Source organism: Populus trichocarpa, chromosome 15 (assembly GCF_000002775.5).
Source record: "Populus trichocarpa isolate Nisqually-1 chromosome 15, P.trichocarpa_v4.1, whole genome shotgun sequence".
NCBI lineage: Eukaryota > Viridiplantae > Streptophyta > Magnoliopsida > Malpighiales > Salicaceae > Populus > Populus trichocarpa.
The window spans coordinates 13,980,589-13,999,386 of record NC_037299.2 but is presented as its reverse complement, the minus strand read 5'-3'; the positions used below and the strand labels follow the sequence as shown (position 1 = coordinate 13,999,386).

Genomic DNA, 18,798 nt, shown 5'->3' with positions numbered 1-18,798 from the left:
TGTCCACACGCTTGTTGTGTATGTGAGTCACACTTACTTTGTATGAAAGTCAACTAACTTCATTTTTTATGAACATTCCATACTTATTAACCATGATATTAACTTGAAATGAGAGTTGACCGGATCCAAGATTAGGATTGTGAGTTGATTAGGTTAATTAATTGATTTTAAAAAATTTAAACAAATATATATATTTTTTTTTAAATCAAGCAGGATTTTATTTAAAATATAAATTAATCTATAAAGTTGATCAAGATAATTTATTTACATTCAATCCGAGTCGAATGATGGGTTAATTAAATTTAAAGTTACGTATTAAACCGAGTTAAACATAAAGATGGCATACCACATTACTAATAGCTATATCATGTCAAAGACATGCATGGAAGACATTTTAAATAATGAGTTTGATTTTTTTAATGACCATTTTTTTCTCGACTTACAGAATCTTTTCTTTTAATAGAAGACTAATATGAGTCACAAATCTAATCTAATTATCACCTAGAAACAATTCACTTGTAAAAATAATAATTTTTAATTATTATATATATAGTAGTTATTTCTTCATTGTCGAAGATGAAGTGTAAACACTTGGACATTCAGAATTGGGTCAAAACAAAAATTTGAAAGATGAATATTTTATATTCTTGGTAAGGAGAACAGAAAAATATTATTGGCTAGAGCTTTTTGCGTGAAGTTACATCCTAACAAGCACATAAAAATCAATATTATATTGTTTATTTATTTTTTCTAATATGACTAACGAGGATTTGACCTTCATAATCAAAACCATGTCATCAATCATGAAGGAAAAAAATATTAAAAAAATGAAATATCACATATTTTTATATGAAGCATTCTAAAGCTCGTTATTCAAGATTTTATGAAGATAAGTTAAAAAAAAATAGACTATTGTATTTAATACATGCATCATTATCTTCATTATTATTTTTATTATTATTAAGATTTTTTTATAAACTCTTGTATATCTAGATTAAAGCCATCTTTTTTAATTCATTTTAAAATATATTATTTATACTAAAATATTAGAATTCATGACAATTCAACTCTTCATTATTGTTATAAAACAAAATGTTTAAAAAAAGTTGCAAAATTTGATATTCAAAGTAAAAACATATAGTGTTTGATATCGTGATGTATAATACTTTTTAAAACTATTTTTTATTTAAAAATTTATTAAAATTTATTTTTTTCAAAATTATTTTTATTTTTTATACCAACACATTAAAATCATCAAAAAACACTAAAAAATCATCAATTTAATATCTTTTTAATATAAATACACTCAAACACAATTTCAAATACAAAACAAAATGGTGCCTTAATACATGGATGATGTTAATTAATTGCACTCTTATAATAAGAAGAAAATGAGATTGTCCTCTCTCACTCTCTCTCGTATTATTACTAAAATTTTAAAATTTGATTAAATTATAAATTAGATGGATTGATTCAAGTTAATCAAACGATATTATTATATTATTATTTTTTTAAAATTAAGTGACATTGTTTCGAAGAAATTATTTTTTAAAATTTAAATTATATTGTGAGCAAGTCGACGGAATCCTAGATTAAACTATTAAGTCATCAAGATCTAACCAGGATAATTCCAAGTCAAGAACTAGATCAACACACGAAACCGGGTTTAATAAATATGTGCAACCTTACCTTAGATATGGGAAAGATCAGCATTTGATTATAGCGTGAGACTCACTTGCCTAATAAATGCATGGAGGATGGAAGATAATGGACCCACCATAAGTTTTATGAAAGGAGCCCGGGACCTAAAACTTGATATGCTCCCATGGTTTAGCTCCAATGGTAGTAGGGTCCATGATTGTGATGGGACACAACTAGATGGGCCAATAAGAAGTCGACACATTGGAATTCAAATTTTTGCCTTTCCCATTTTCTTACACCATCTCTCAACGTCCTTATTTCTGATTTGAGCATTGCATCATCCCTGTCGTCATCGCAATTCAACAGAGCTGTATTCCCCATAGCACAATGTGTACTCAACAAAGTAATAGCACCAACCCATGGCTGTCAAATGACAGCAACAGCGCAGGCACATTTTGCCCATGGCTACCAAATGACAGCAACGCCACATGCACGTTTTGCTCACGGCTGTGAGGTTAGGACTTGGGAGGGCCGGCTTCAAGTTTTCCGGCACCAAACAGGATCGGAATCCTGTTCAAGGGGGGCACAATACTAGACTGCTGCTGGTACAAGACTATGAATAAACCAAGGTATGAATTTACGTATTGTGTAGTGAAAAATTTTAGGTTGTGTTTAGGTATGGGGTACATTTCATCAGATTTTAATTTTTTTTTATGTTTTTAAATTATTTTAATTGGCTGATATTAAAAATAATTTTTAAAAAATAAAAAAAAATTTATTTTAATACATTTCTAAACAAAAAACACTTTGAACCAGCACTGGCATAATTTCAAACCCACCGGATTTTCCAAGCTTAAAAATTACAATCTTAAACCAAAGAAAACTAGAGTTTCTAATGTCTTAAAATTATATTTAGTCCTGAACTATGGAGAAAGTTTTGAATAATTAATTTTAAAATTATGTAAAAAAATAAACTAGATAATTAAAACTTATCTTTATAGAAAAATAATTTAGAAAGGTCAGGTCAAAAGTTGTTTTTTTTTTTTTTTGTTAGAAAGTTCACTTGACACGTCTTGGGTTTTTAATACATGTTTCACATTACACTCCTCATTTGAGAAAAAATTATGCTTGAATTCATGATCAAAAATCGAATTCTTCCATTTCAAAGGAATAGGCATTTGAAATATAACATTAATTGTAGTTAGCTTACTTGAAACCATTGACAAAATGCAATAGTCAAACTTCTATCAAATTCAACATCATAAATTGAATTAAGAAATAACGCTTGAAATTACAGGCATGAACTCCATCTTATAGAATATTGTACACAAATATTCAACATCAAAAGCAAGTTTACGTATTGTTTCTATCATTTGGTAACTACCATATAGTAATTTTTTTTTCATTTTGAGATATCCCCATAAAAAAAAATTTCATTAAAATTAAGAATGCTTTTGTGAAAATGTTGATTTTAATATTCTCCAAGCTAGAATGTGTTTGGAAACGCGGTGCAAACCGCGTTCCATCAAAATTCAATTTTTTTTGCTAAAAATTAATTTTATATATGTTTTGGATCGTTTTGATATACTGATCTTAAAAATAATTTTTAAAAATAAAAAAGCATTATTTTGATGTATTTCGGCACGAAAAACACTTTGAAAAGCAACGCAATTACACTCACAAACTCGCTCAAGTCTCCAAACAATTCCATCTCCTCATCATGATTCTTATTTGCGTCTCCTTTTAATAGTTGATCTAACCAAACTTTTATGATAAAGTTTCACGTGCCATCTATAGAACTCTTATATATACTATCCTAAATGACCTCCACTTATTTACTGCATGATGTTGCCAATATTTATGTTCATTTAATAAGCTAATTTACTCTGCTACATATTGATGTAGAGTATATATATCAAAAGATAGAACTAGAGTTTTAATTTAAAGCTTTAAAAATTACAGTCTTAAACTTTATAAAATACTCCAAATTGAAAAGGTTTTGAATAATTAATTTTAAAATTGTTATAAGAAATAAGAAATAATTCTTTATTGAAAGTTACATGGTTAATAGAATTCAAGTGGCATGCATTAAGATTTTTAAACTAAATAAAAAGGTAAAATAAAGAGAAATGTTGAGCATCATATATATTTTGGTCTAATTTGTACATAGATATACCTGATTTCAGCTGGTGTCGGCTTGCTTAGCTTATAAGAAATAACGCTTTTAAAATGCAACGATTGGATAACAAATTATTCTCTCTCTCTCTCTTTTTTTTTTTTTATCAAATAGCTCCATTGATGTGTTCATACTATATCTTGAACTTGGGTTTTTATTACACATCATGTAATCTATCTAATGAGTCAATGTGATTAATTAGACAGCTAAAATTAAAAAAAAACTATTTATTATATTATTATTTAAAAAAAAAATCTTATAATTATGCGAGCTAGAAGCGAGGGATATATATATATATATATATATATATATATATATATATATATATATATATATAAAGTGTTTTTTAATAGAGTTTAAGAATATGATTAAGGTGTATACATGCATGAACATGCTTTCCATTTATTTCTAAAACGTGCATGCCAACGAGAAGAGAGAAATTATAATTAAGCGTCTGGTCTGGTGGATATACACCTATATATGATCTTCTTAATATATGCTAGAAATAAAGAAATAGCTGAGCAGATGCCATCCACCATATATAATTGATAAATTAACTTCGTATGCTTATTTTATTTATCAAGATGTGCATTGTTCAACACCTAGCTACTCATAAATATTTAAAACATTGTTAGGCAACGTTGCTGCTGCTGCTGCTGCTGCTGCAGATTCCAGGCAAGAGTTCGCTCTGGTTCTTGGTTTTTCCCCCATGGTTTTTAATCAATACGAAGAGAAGCTGAACATGATCATACCAAAACTTAAGATTCCATTGAACAGATGTTTCTTAATTCTCACCTCCTATATCCCCCATGGTTATATTAAATATTTAATCTTAGTGATTAATGATGTAATGTTAGGGTATTGAAATCGTCACAAAAGAAACTAACTATCCATTACAACGAACAAGAACAAAGATAAAAAAAAAAATTAAATAATTAATTATTATCCTTTCAACTTGTGGAAGCTCACACATATGCAATCAAGGTTTTATGGGATGTCTCGGCTGGTTAAACTGTGGAAGAAATAAAAAGTAGAGTTGTCGTATCCTTTGAGTGTTATGTTGGCAACACCTTTAAAATTTTCTCCATGCAATCCATAATTTCTTGTATGGGCAGAGGTTAGTCTCCCTCGTGCTAAAATGCCGTGGACCTACTGCTAGAGATAATAAATTTTAATGCTGAATCAAGGGAAAAAGATGCTGAACCAACCAACCCAAAAAAAAAAAAAAAAAGTAAAGAAAAAGGTCTCAATGATTAACCTTGGAATAATTGGTAAAATGTGTAGTTTTTTTTTTGGCTCAAATGAATTTGAATTGATTGATTGTGTGATCAAAAGTGGTTGATTCTTTTTTGACTTTGAGATTTGGTTAGGATTGGATGGTTAAATCAACTAATGGAATGTCTAATGTAAGTTCAGCAATCTTACTTCATTATGACGATATAATAGTTTGCGTTGTAAAGATAGATAATAATGATATACGAAATTCCACGTTTCATTTGAGCCTGTTTATAAAAAAAAAAAAGTGAAAATGTAATATCGGTTATTTTTTAAAATGTTTTTTATTTAAAATATATTAAAATAATATATATTTTTATTTTTTAAAAATTATTTTTAACATTACCATATCAAAATGATCTGAAAACATTAAAAATATATTAATTTAAAGTAAAATAAAAAATAAAAATAATTAAATTTTTTCAGAAACGCTTTCAAAACACAATGTCAAACACTACTAAAATTTGCTGATCATGTATTTGATAATGCTATTGAATTGAAAAGTATTTGTGTAATTATTAAATTTAATTTGATTTACTAGTTATTAAATCTAATTTGATTTACTAGTTCTATAAATTGCCCTGTTTGAACATATTAATCTGAAAAATTAACACGATGTAATAATTCAGGTTAATATCTTTTTGAATTTTTCTCAAAGCAAAAACAAAGTTGTTATTTTTTTAAAAACTTTTTCTTGACTAATTCAACTTAACCCACTTTATCTTATCTGTAACTTGTAATTGGATGAACCTGTAGATTGGGTTTAATGAATATGGGCTTGCTATCACCGAGATTGGGCCTCCAATGGTAAATTGGCAAGGCAGCCCAGTCTGCCTTAAGGCCTTAACCAGTAAAATGGGCAAAGGAGCAGTAGGGACATGGGAAATTTGCTCAACAAATTCTCATGTCTGACCTCTGAGAATTGAGAGTCCAATCCACATGGAGCCTTATGGACTTCTGGGCCGTTGGGTCTTGGGCCTGTTACAGACAGACAGCCTGAGGGCTCCCTTTCTTGATTTGTTTTTACCATTAATCACTACACGAGTATCATCAAATTCAGATGATTTAATTTAGGAAAAAATGATAATTTAAGATCATATCAAGTAATTTTACAAAATAAACTAAACCAGTATCCTTAAATCCTAAACAATAAACATCAACATTACCAAATCTTATTTTTTTCTTCAAAATTACTAAATTCATTGATTCGAGTTATAAATTAAATAAATTAATTCAAATTAATTTAAAATATCATGGTTTCAAGATTTTTTTCTTAAAAATATCAAAATAATTTTATCAAATCTAAATCTTAATTACAAACCCAATCCTAATAGTCTAATAGGATCTCGAATTGATAAATAACAAAGCCAATCCACTAGTCGTAGGGTTTATTTTAGAGTGTGGTTACGGTTATTTTTTAAAATATTTTTTATTCAGAAATATATTAAAATAATATTTTTTTATTTTTAAAAAATTAATTTTGATATTAGCAAATCAAAATAATTAAAAAATATTAAAAAAATATTAATTTAAAATAAAAAAAAATTAAAATTTTTAAACACGCTTTTATACACACAAAAAGCTTATTTTCGGCTGAATGATTCGAGGAGTTGTACTGTGTGAGACCAATTAATGAAAGTAATAAACCTACGCTACGTGTTCGGCATTCTTACAGATCGGTGGATGATTCTATCCAATCCATGAGCCTCCTCAAAAAATCTTGGCCAGATATTTAATTAAATCAGAGGGTTTCGGTATCAAATTTCAATCCATTTCTTTTTAATTAATGCAGGCCAGTCCATCTTTCAAAATGGCAGGTGGGATTTATTGCTGACCTTTTCTGAAATTAAATAATTAATCATTGTATCACTCTTTCATGTTTTTTTTTTCTTCATAATTTCGTTTAATTCAATATTATTATTATTATTATAATTATTTAAAAATGGGTTACTTGTACACGATTAGCTCATTATTATTATAATTATTTGAATCCTAGTATGCTTATATCGTAACTTGGACCCAACCAACCACAAGTTGCCAGACCGAAAACCCCGCGACCAGTCTGTCTTTGCCTTGAGCAATAACAGTTGCGCGTTACTTATTCGACGATATACCGCAATGAAACCAAACAAAATCGCTTCAACCAGAGCTAGAGATTGAAGGAAACAAAGAGACATGTGGCGGCGCGTGACTTCACTTTCTCCAGTGATGTCCACCTCAAAACCAACCTCGCTTGATCAGGTGCCAAGCCCACTTCTTGAATTGACAAAAAAGATATCATCTTTATAAATCTAGCAATACTCATTTTTGTCTCGTTTTGTTTTGTCTTGCTCTCTGCTTTCTTTGTTGGGTTTCTTACAGGCAGCTTCTGGCTTCAAGATATGGAGATCGTCATTTAGTACAGAGACACCCACTTTGGTATTGCTCTCATATCTTGTTTGGTTTCCTTGTAGTAACTGAGCTAATGATGCATCAGATTTTTAGGCAGTTTGTGTTTACATGAATTGTGAAAGATTTTTGTTGTTTTTAACTTGTGATTATCCTTGTCTAATAATGTATGGGCAATTTTGTCAATTGCTATTGTTTATCTACAGTGTTTGATTTGTTCATGACTTTATGTTGGGAATAATTTGCTTCCTAATTGTTGCTTATTCGCATGCTGAAGGTAAAAGATGGAACTACTTCGTTCAAAGAGAGAAACCCATTTATTACTTTTGTCCTAGGTAGGTAATTAAGAATCTTGCATTTATAATACTAGTTGTTGTGTTTGTGCGCGCGCGCGCACGTGCCTGTTTTTTTACTTTGCCCTTTTTGTTAATTAGTTGTTGGTGAATTGTTCATATCTGATTTCCTCCCTTTCTTCTAATAGTTATGCATGAAAATTAAATTAATTCCTTAACTTTCAGGTGGTCCTGGTAGTGGAAAAGGCACACAATGCCAAAAGATTGTTGAAACATTTGGATTCAAACATCTGAGTGCAGGAGAGTTGTTAAGGAGAGAAATAGAGTCTAACAGTGAACATTGGTAATAATTTTAAGTGAAACAGAGTTGTTGAGAATCTTTTATTAGCACATTCTGAAATTAAATACATTTCCACTGATGAAGGAAATCAAATTTCCAGGTCCCAGATGCTTAACACAATTAAAGAAGGCAGGATTGTTCCTTCAGAAGTGACTGTCAGACTGATCCAGCAAGAGATGGAATCAAGTGACAGCAATAAATTTCTCATTGATGGTTTCCCACGAACTGAGGAGAATCGAATAGCATTTGAACAATTAGTGAGTTTCCTCTCTTTTTTTCACAACTTTCATGAAAGATGTAGTTTCTCATCCTGATGTTTGCACTGATATTCAAAGGATCTGGTTAGTTTTCCTATCAATTTGATTATGATCTCCAGTTATGTTAAAGCTCACCAGGTAGAGTAATGGTTTAGCAGACTATCATATAAATGTTAAAGGAAACTGAGCAGTGTGATAATGAAAGGAAAACAGTGGAGAAATCAAACTGATGGGAATTTGAAGCTTGATTTGGTCAATGGATGATTTTCATTGAGTCAAATGATTTTTGTGCTGGCTGTGGAGCATATAATCATGTTGGTATTGATGCAGATTGGGCTTGAACCGAATGTTGTGCTTTTCTTTGACTGTCCTGAAGAAGAGATGGTAAAACGAGTGCTAAACCGCAATCAGGTGCATATACGTTATATAGTTTTTCCCCATTCAAATATGTAAGAGCAATTGTTGAAGTATATTGTTTCATTGCAGGGCCGAGTTGATGACAACATAGATACAGTCAAGAAACGTCTTAAAGTGTTTGAAATCCTAAATCTTCCTGTTATTGACTACTATTCCAAGAGAGGGAAACTTTGTAAGGTAAGTATCTGGAAACTTAACTACCTTATAACTCGGTGTCTATAACTATCTTGTTTCTATCCTTCAAGCTTGCATTTCTGTTAATTCTTTATGCATATTTGTCATGATATATGTTAAATAACAGTTCACTTCTGTTTCCGGTTACATATGAAGTAAATGAACTCTGAGACTTATAGTGGTAAATATAAATATGTGCAGATCAATGCAGTGGGAACAGAAGATGAGATTTTTGAAAAAGTCCGCCCTATTTTTTCTGCTTGTGGTATGATGTCTCATTATTTCGCATTTTAACATGCCTTGCCATTCCTTGATCACTTTCAAATCCTATCTGCTCTATATTAATGGCCACATTTATATTAGCTTTCTCAATGTTGACTGGAATATAGGATTACTTTGAATCTGAATTTTACTGGAGGAAACACTGCAAGTCTTTTGCTCCACACTTTTAAACACTAATATGAGATATTAGGTTATCAATTCCTCTATGCTTTTGATTCTAACACAGATTCTGTGAAGCTGAAAAGGTATGTAAAAACCTCAAGGCATTTACATCCATGGAAAATTCTGCCTATCCTGTATGTTAGTCAAAGCATTAGTGTATGTCAATGATGGAGTTAATCTTTCTGCAGCTGGAAAATGAACTGAAAATTGTCAGTCAAGGCTGAGCATCAAAAGGTTCCAGTATTTAGTTGGACTTGCAACCTTTTGGACTGCAATGACTCTTAAGTAAGTTGGCAAACCTCAGTTTTCTCAAAGGAGTGAAATTATCAGCCAAAGGATTATTTGAACTCCACAGTGACAAACATTTCTCAGCCTCGAGGATTAAGCTTCTTTTCAGTGTCTAGTGGTTTTATGGGTGCGTGTACATTGTTCAAGGTGCAAGAAACCCTTGAAGCCAACCTGTTTCAATAAGCGGAATAAAGAGGGTGCAGGTAAACTCCAATATTTGAATGATCAACAGAAAACAAAATCAGCTTTATACAAAGTTGTATGCTTCTAGATGCTCTCTTTTCTTATTATAAAGTTTCTGAATGGAATGTTCCAAATTATATGATCTTATTTTTCACAGCTAATGAGTAGAAAGGCATCTAGTATTTACTTCAGACTTCTTGTATGTTGTTTAATTGTGGTTGAATGTAAGATATATCGTTTTATTGCCAAAAAAAAAAAATCATCCTAGGGGAATCCATGGGGGCTGAATCAAGGGAAGCGCATTGCAACTTGTAGTAACAAGTGCCAAAACTTGAGAAGGTGCTGCGTTATTTGCATTGATTACTCGCTGCATGTTTTCTTAAGAGATAAGGAAGGTACTTTTCTCTTTCACTGTGGGATTTAATGGCAAATCTACTGGGGCACTAGTGGGTGAGTATTTTCGGTTCGATTTGGTTTTTATTTAAAAAAATAATCAAATTAATTAATTTTTTTTTAAGAAAATTAAAACTGAAACCAAATTGAAACCAGTTCAAACCAATTAGTTTTAGTTGGGTTTGGTTAATTGAAACTTGTTTAATCTTCATCAGCTACACCACCATTCAAATTAAAAGGGGAAGCCTCTGCTGGAAGGTCTTCGCTATAGTGTGTGCAAAACCTCCTTAGTATTGGGCCTCCTTTTGTTTTTAATTGTACTGAGTTTGCATCTCATGCTGCAATGAAACCATCCAATAAGTGGTCTTCGGTAGTGAACATTTGATTATCTCTAAATCTCAACGTTCCTTTCACTTCAAGCTAGCTCTCCTCCAGGAAGTGCATCAAGACTGCTGGCCTATTTTTTTATTATTATTATCTCGGTTTAATCAATTTTTCAGTTTTTTTTCTCACCTTTAAAATCTACACTGTCCAGCAGTCCTGCAGCTGACCACTGAATCCCATCTCCCGAAACTGTGTTCATTCTACTCCTACCAGGCATGTAACCTAACAGAGCAAAAACTAAACCAGAAACAGAAACGTTTCCTCCCAAAACCAACATAGGACTACCTTTCCTTTTCCAAAATCATCTGCTCCACACTCAAATTCTCATCAACCAAAAACTCTCTCTACAAATCAACTCATCATTATAAGAACCAAAGTCAAAATCAGAATTGTTGAAATCAGAAAGGAAGAAGTGGTCCATCAAATGAAGCAGGGGTCCAATGATTGGAAATTCAATGTTGAGATCAAGGGTAAATTCTCCATTTGAAAGCTAAAGAATTCAATAATTGTTTAATTATCACGCACAAATGCAGAACAATCACTAAGAAAAAAACAGTTAACAGGCTTGTAGCTCATAAATACCTTATCCCTTTACATATAAGCAAAGAGTTTATAACTTCAAGTTGAACTCAAGATAAGGTAACAGTGCTGCATTAACAATCTAAGCAACCAATCCCTTGGAGTTGCCTCAAATTAAGTAGCAAATATTGGATCACTTTAAAATTTGTATTGGATACATGAATGTCATTCAACTCAAATTAAGTAGCAAAATCAGTTTGAAGAAGTCAAAATCATTGGACCACTGCTTCATTCGATTTAAGCAAAGTTTAAGGACCATGTAGGATACTAATTTGCAAGGGATTTTAATTTTATATTGCTTTGTGTTGCCATGGTGATGGAGTTCTTTGCCAGTGCAAGTGAAAATGGATCCGAATCCCATTAAGGATGCCTTTGATTGTGTTACAAAGAAGCAAAAGATGTCTGGTTCTAAAACCCCAGAATATAGCCCTGAGCAAGTAACCAAAGCAGCTTGAGAAATCTTTCAACCCAGATATATCAAAGGCTTTTGATGCTCGCACTGTTAACCAGATAAGTGCAGGCCATTTCTACTGGCAAGGCATGTTTGATGCTGGTGATTGGCGATTGCTTTATAAATGAGGCCAGGGTAACAGAACCTATACTGCTGCTATGAAATCTATTTTTTTATAAATTTGTATCTGATACGTGAAACTATAAAGAACAGAAATCTAAAGCCCGCACTAAACTGGTCGCTTCCCGTTCCAATAAGCTCCAAGAAATCGGGCCAGCCTTCTGCTAAAACTTAATTTTGTGCAGTTTGTGGAAATACTGCAAGGTGGAAGTAGAAGAAAAGCCCTCTCAATATCTGTTAGAACTCATATTTCTCCTTTTGGTGCAAACATTTTTCTGAAATCCAGAAGCTTATGGCATGTTTCCTGTGGTCTGGAAGGCTTCATCACCCTCATATTCTGATTTACCACTACCCACTAATTGGAATGTGGTGAGGATCTGCCACCTCTTTTGAAGTATATGACTGTGATAGGAGGGAAGAAACAGGAGTGGCAGTCAATGAAACAGCTGCCGTCTGCCATTACCAGTGGAGTCAGATAGGGAATTCCAGTTCCATTCCATCTTTGTATGTCCTGTATCGAAGGGCTTGTGTTTGCTTTTTTGCTTTTAGTATCTTTTTGATGTAGATTGTTTTGTGTTTGTATTAATTAAAAAGAATTTGCAATTTAAAATTAGAGTTTCAAGTTAATTACTTTAAATTTACTCATAAAATAATTAAAACAATTTAAATGTAAAGCAAATTTAATAAATTAAAATAAAAAAAAAATATTTAAATTCATTAAGTATTTCATGCTCTGATTACATTCACGAATTGAAATTCCTAAATAATAAAAAAAAATTTCCGGTATTTTTGGTTTATAGAATTGAAACTGCAAACTTACTTGATATTTTTCGTTTACAGAGTTACCGCCTGCAAGATATTACCTATTGATTATCATCCTATAATTACATGCTTACTTAATAAATAAGTTTTGAAAATACCATGAACTTGATTGAACTGCAGTGTAGTTATTGTTGTAGTTATCGTTATTTTGTTGAGTTGTGTTGATTTTGGTTATTTTGTCTCTTTTAAATAAAAAAATTAAAGATAACTTCAAATAACTACCTACTCATCTTAATTATTCAAATCTTAATTATTCAAGATAACTTCTAGTAATTAATTACTTACTCATTATATTCAATCACTTTATTCAAGATAATTAACCACTTATTTTTTATTTTAAAAATTTTGTACCATGTAGATTTTTTATTCATTTCATTCATTATACATGTTCAAGTTTAAATTTTATCAAATCTGGTATGCAACTTGTTCTTTTTACTTCAATCTTCATAATTCTATGATAAATTTTAGTATATAACAGTATCGTTTTGTCAATTTGGAACTGCTTGATCGTTGGTTGGTGTTTATCACCATAATTCTGCCCAAAATAAGGTTATAAAGTTGACTATATATATTGAGCACCGTTTAACTTGGTTGCTGTCAGCAAAAAAGGCTCCGTAACCAAAGTAAGCTTTCCATATCCGAAGTTCAGAAAGAACTGAAAATTGCGCAAAGAAAATTATTGGAACTGATGGCTCTTCCTAATTGTGTGGAAGTTGAAGGCCTTGGACCTGTATTTGATAAAGATTGCGCACCTGATCTTTTGTTTTCTTTGAGTTACTGGTCTGATGTTTGAGAGCCTCTGAGAGAGCACATTCTCATATAAGTAGCTATATCTATCACAATCTGTTGATGGAGCAAGGGGGGTTCATATTTTGTGAACTAAAATAGGGTGAATATTCAGTGGTATTTTATTAATGCAGTAGCTTTTTCTGAAAAAATAAATATCCTTCATGGTTGTGTTAATAAGCTATTATATACTATTATTAAAAATTACGGTGGTGAAAGTACTCATGATAGAACGACTCATGTATAAAAAGACCAACTGAAAAGGTTTTATTTGAAGAACAATATTATGCTGTATATAAATGATTTTTAAAAATATAGTAATTTATAGAATAAAAATTTTAAAATAATCTTTAAAATATAATTATTTTATAGAATGATAAGCTGGAAATACAGTCAGTAAATGAAAAACTCGGAAAATCATCTCATTTTCTAGATCTTCCCGCGGAGGGCATTACATTCATGCATGTGCCATCTCGTATCTCATGGCTTACAGCCACCATATCTTTATGCCATCTCATTCTGATTCGTTGAATTATTTTAAATATATATGCTACAGCTGCATGGACGTCATGCATGTGCCATCTCCTTCTGATTTGTTGAATTATTTTAAATATATGCTAAAGCCTCACTTGCATGCATCCACGACAGATTTTTCCTATAAATTGGGGTATTCTCACACCTTTCAATGCAAAATAGAGTGAGAGATCAAGAGAAATTGATAAAGAGAGATCATGGAAGCTAAAATATTCATTCCAAGTAATGCTTTAGCATTGCTTCTTGCTTTTCTTCTATGCATATCCTTAGCAGATGCCACCACCACCAAGAATTCTAGCGAAACCTACACAAATTACCTGAAAAAAGCTTGCAATTCTACCTTATATCCACAACTTTGCTTCGAGTCCCTCTCTTCTTACACCTCCACCATCAAAACCAATGACCTCAAACTAAGCACCAAAGCGCTCACTGTGACCCTCAAAGCTGCAAGCAACACATCAAAACTAGTAACAAGTTTATCAAAGGGAGGGAACTTAAGCATGACAGAAGCTGGTATTATTAAAGATTGCATTGATGAAATGGGAGACTCCATCGATATGTTGAAGCAGTCTTTGAAGGCTTTAGGCAGCCTAAATGGTTCTGATGATCATATTCAATTTCAGATTTCTAACATAAAAACATGGATGAGTGCTGCGTTAACGGATGAAACTACCTGCACAGATGGAATTGCTGAGAGGAAGATAAGTGATGAAGCGATGAGAAAGATCAGGAAGACTATAGTGCATATTGCCATGCTGACTAGCAATGCTTTGGCTCTTCTTAATAAACTTCCTTACTAGTTTTTTTTTTTTTTGAACAATTTGTCTGCAAGCACTTCATTTCTGATGAACTGTTATATCCAAAAAGTTTCTTATATAATAATCCTGAATATTAAGGCTAATTAATTTGTAATTTAGTCTCGAATAAAGGATTATGAACATGAAAATTATTTATAAAAAAAAATTGTCATCAGGCCCAGAACTACATGTGAGGACAGCAACAGTTGCAAAAGAAGCCAAGGGCAAGCAAGCTCATGTTCAAATTAATCAGAAGCAATCGACAATTCCTACACTGATACGGCAGCTGGATTTATTGAATTGTTGTTTTGTGGTTGATCAAATGTTGTTGTCTTGTCTTTGAGAGGTTGCTGTGTAGTAATAATTAGTAAGTGTTGTTTATTTATTTCGTCTGTGAATCACAAGCTTATAAAATGTTAAAATTAAATGTTAAGTAGTGTTAATGAATGAAGTAATAAGAATATTGAAAGGTAGTTGATGGATGAAGATTTAAAAATATTTGAAAAATGTGAAAATATCATATGATAATGAGATCCATTAAATTTTAAATCAAGATTTAATTTAAATATAATTCAAAAACTAATTAATTTATGTTTAAAGAATCTAATTATGCTTAAAAAAGAGAGAACGAATGATAGTTCAAAGAAGAAAAAATCTCAATCCCCAAAGTTTTTTTACCCCACCCCTATTAATTATTTTAAGTTTACGTTTGTTTTTTTTTAAAATATTTTTTAAAAAAATATAATTATTTTATTTTTTATTTTAAATTAATATTTTAATATTATTTTAATGCACTAATGTTAAAAATATTTTTTTAAAAAAATTATTTTAATATATTATAAAAAAATTAAGTATTTTAATAGTAATCATTATCACAGTATAAAAAGGTTTTGTTATTCTTAAGTTTTCTCTTCCAATCCTAAAGTGTACCAAGAATGGTCAAAGAAGTGTTTAAACTTGCATTTATTTCTAAAGGATGATTTGATAGTTAATTTTAAGCTTGAAATCATAATTCACAAAATAATTTATTTATTTAAATGCAAGAAATCAATATAATAAATACATCCTTAAATCATTTGAAAAAAAAAATTTGATTGACATTCAGGATAAAACTACCTTCTGTTATCATCGGATTTAAAGAAGAAAATAAGAGTTGCGTGATAAAAAAGAAAAAAAGAAAAAAAAAGAAGCTTGATAAGTACAGCTCCTTAATAATAATAGTAGGTGCTTAGCTGTTGTTGACTGGTAATTGAGGGGAATCTAGACCAATTAGTGACCTAATTAAGATCTCACAAAGTCTCAAGAAAGATCCATTAATGTAATTTAATTTCAATGAAATATACTCTTATGTCATGATAATCACAGCACACTGCCGAACCAAATAATAATAATAATAATAATAATAATAATAATAATCGTACAGAAATTTAATTCAACACGTACGTCAGCTATTTTTGGCTGACGTACATGTCAAATCCACAAAAAATCGTGATTCATATTTTCTGGTTAAATTGCAAGCCATTTTGATAAATAATCTACAAAAGGCATCTTAATTGAATTAAATTTGTATTCTTATAGTATAATTTTTGCAACTTCAATATCTTATGCAACTACTAATCAGAACTGCTTACATCAATTTCACATCCTTTTTCAATGTAATTTGAACTTTTACATCTATTTTATACGTACGTTGTTCATATATATAGAGAGTTCTCTTCTAGTATTTTTTTTTATTTTTATTTTATTTTCCCTCAATATTCAATATTTCCTTTCATTTTTTATATAGAATTGAATGGAGGTGTTTATATATGCCAATTGACATTATATAATCCCTTTTAATTTTGTGGTCGTTCATTACAATTTATTTATAACCCAATAATTAATATCAATACAAATGTGGCATAAGAACCAAAACTAGCTAGGAGGGCTGAGTAAAAATAGGATCGACTTCCTTTAAAAATTTAATGAAGCTTTCTTTATACAAATATTCAACCTGGCTAGCTTTAAGCTACCACGTCCAATCATGATTGTAGAATGTATAGTTTTTTTCTTTTTTAAAAAAAAAATCTCCATTACTTAGATTTCGTACAAGCATTGTAATACCTAAAGAGACTAGTATATATATATATATATATATATATATATATATATATATATATATATGGTGGGAGTTGACAAATGGTGAAGAAATGCACATCATGGCCGATGCTATTAATGCACAAAGTTTGCCTCTCACATGCTTGCTAGAGTACGTAGTCAATGAACATCAATTAATTTAAGCTCTTGACCCTATTAACTAATTAATTAGAGCATGGCATTAGAGGGATTAATACGAGAAATCTTATAATATCCAAAAAGTAATCATAATATTTGTTCTACGAGTTCATTTTTAAAAAGAATGGCATTAGAGGTATTTATTAATAGGAGAAATTTTATATCCAAAAAGCACTTATTAATATTTATTTCATGAGTTCATTTTTAAAAGATAAATAATTGTAAAAATTGAATAAAATAGTAAGAGTATTTTCATCTAAGCTTAAAAATATTTTCTTAATAATCTCTTTTGTTTTTCTTTCTATATATCTTTTTCTCCTACAATATTAATAATTGATTATTATTTTTTAAGTATACTGTCGTACTAAGACATCACATTTGAAGACTTCGGCTAATCATAATTCAAAGGCCTTAATGGGCAGCACGTCGGAGGCTGTTGCCCATTTCCCAAGGCCACGAATATCACTGCTTCTCACCCCAATAAATTATTAATGCGTAAGCACAGCATAATTGTTTTCCTTTAAAAATATATGAGCATACTTTAAGTTTTTATGTGTCCAACAATAAAAAAAAAAAAAAAAAAAAAGACGAAGAAGATGAAGTCAAGAGGCTGAACTTGAACCAAGTAATTGTCGGTTTTGTTTTTTTTTAAAAAAACACCCATTTAATCTATTTGTTAATTCACTTTCTTTGTTTTTTCCTCTCGATAGGCTAAGACATATATTTTTTTTCCTTCATGCCCTTTAACAGTTGCTTGTACATGCCAAGACTGTATATCAAAATGGAAAAAATAAAATAGTATGGTTCAACCTTGAAAATTTTAAAATAAAAAAGATATATTGATATTTATTGAATAACAGTACAGGCATTATTATATTTAATTAAAAAGACAAACACTATGTCCATTGAGTATTTTCAAATTATTACTCATAAAATAATACTAAAAAGATTATGTAAAAACATTTTATATATAAAATATTTTTTATTCCTAAAATATTTTATAGAAAACAAATTGTTGATGCACTACTACGTACGTACTACATTGTATCCATAAATTTAATAAAATAATCGATTGACATATATATATAGTCTTTCTTTGAATGAAAATTAAAGACTTTTAGAAGCCAACTTAATTTATTAGTAGTTGCTTAAAATTTCAAGGAGCGAAAACCGATTAAGATCTAAGCTATAAGATTTTGTCTCGTATTAATTTAATTAATGTAATCAGATGCATGTCATTAGGGTATAAACCAAAGAAAACATTGCCATTGGGATGCATAATTTACAACTGATGATGCAATTAGGATGAATTAATTATTGAAAATATTACTTGTCCTCGAATTCCTCAAAAGTACCATATTAATCAAGTGCTTAATATATATATAAAATTGATGAGGGCAACATGTCCATAACTTGCCTACTAACTTGTTCCACTATTTAAGTTATTGGAAGAAACATTAGAAGTAATACTGCGGCTTTATTCCTCAAACATGTTATGAAACTTGTCATGGATTAAGAGGCTGGATTTCTTTTTTTAAAAAAAAAAAAACTCACAAATCTGATTAAAATTTATTGATTTTTTTAAAAATAATTAACATGGCTCAACTCATCTTACTCACTCGTGACTCAAACTTCATGTGTAATTGATTCTAAGATTAGGTTTATTAGCTATGATTTCAATAAATATAAAATTGTAGGCTAATTAATAATTACGTGAGTAATTTCCAACTATTTCTTTAATTTTATCAAAGCAATTCATAATTACAGGGAAAATAAATAGAG

General features: G+C 30.3%; 2 protein-coding genes and 1 pseudogene across 4 annotated transcripts; all 3 read left to right on the top strand.

Annotated features, from left to right (window-relative positions):
• Positions 1–7,077: 7,077 nt before the first annotated feature.
• On the top strand, positions 7,078–10,067 carry LOC7476752 (UMP-CMP kinase). 3 transcript variants are annotated; one of them, XR_002978008.2, is made up of 10 exons: positions 7,082–7,333; positions 7,454–7,510; positions 7,758–7,815; positions 7,999–8,116; positions 8,214–8,370; positions 8,701–8,781; positions 8,857–8,964; positions 9,163–9,226; positions 9,594–9,690; positions 9,761–10,067. XR_002978008.2 is itself a non-coding variant. In XM_006374597.3 (9 exons), the coding sequence occupies exons 1-9, from the start codon at positions 7,268–7,270 to the stop codon at positions 9,602–9,604; spliced, it is 720 nt and encodes a 239-aa protein (XP_006374659.1). In that variant the 5' UTR covers positions 7,080–7,267; the 3' UTR covers positions 9,605–10,067. The 3 variants fall into 3 exon arrangements, 2 of the variants coding, with proteins under 2 accessions (XP_024441783.1, XP_006374659.1); XM_006374597.3 differs by having other exon boundaries at positions 7,080–7,333; positions 9,594–10,067; XM_024586015.2 differs by having other exon boundaries at positions 7,078–7,333; positions 9,163–10,067.
• A 1,531-nt stretch (positions 10,068–11,598) lies between these two features.
• LOC112324288 (protein RMD5 homolog) lies at positions 11,599–12,398 on the top strand (annotated as a pseudogene).
• A 978-nt stretch (positions 12,399–13,376) lies between these two features.
• On the top strand, positions 13,377–15,112 carry LOC7476751 (pectinesterase inhibitor 4). Its single transcript, XM_024586017.2, has 2 exons — positions 13,377–13,528; positions 14,108–15,112. Exon 2 carries the CDS (start codon positions 14,143–14,145, stop codon positions 14,743–14,745), a length of 603 nt encoding a protein of 200 aa, XP_024441785.2. The 5' UTR covers positions 13,377–13,528; positions 14,108–14,142; the 3' UTR covers positions 14,746–15,112.
• Positions 15,113–18,798: the final 3,686 nt, after the last annotated feature.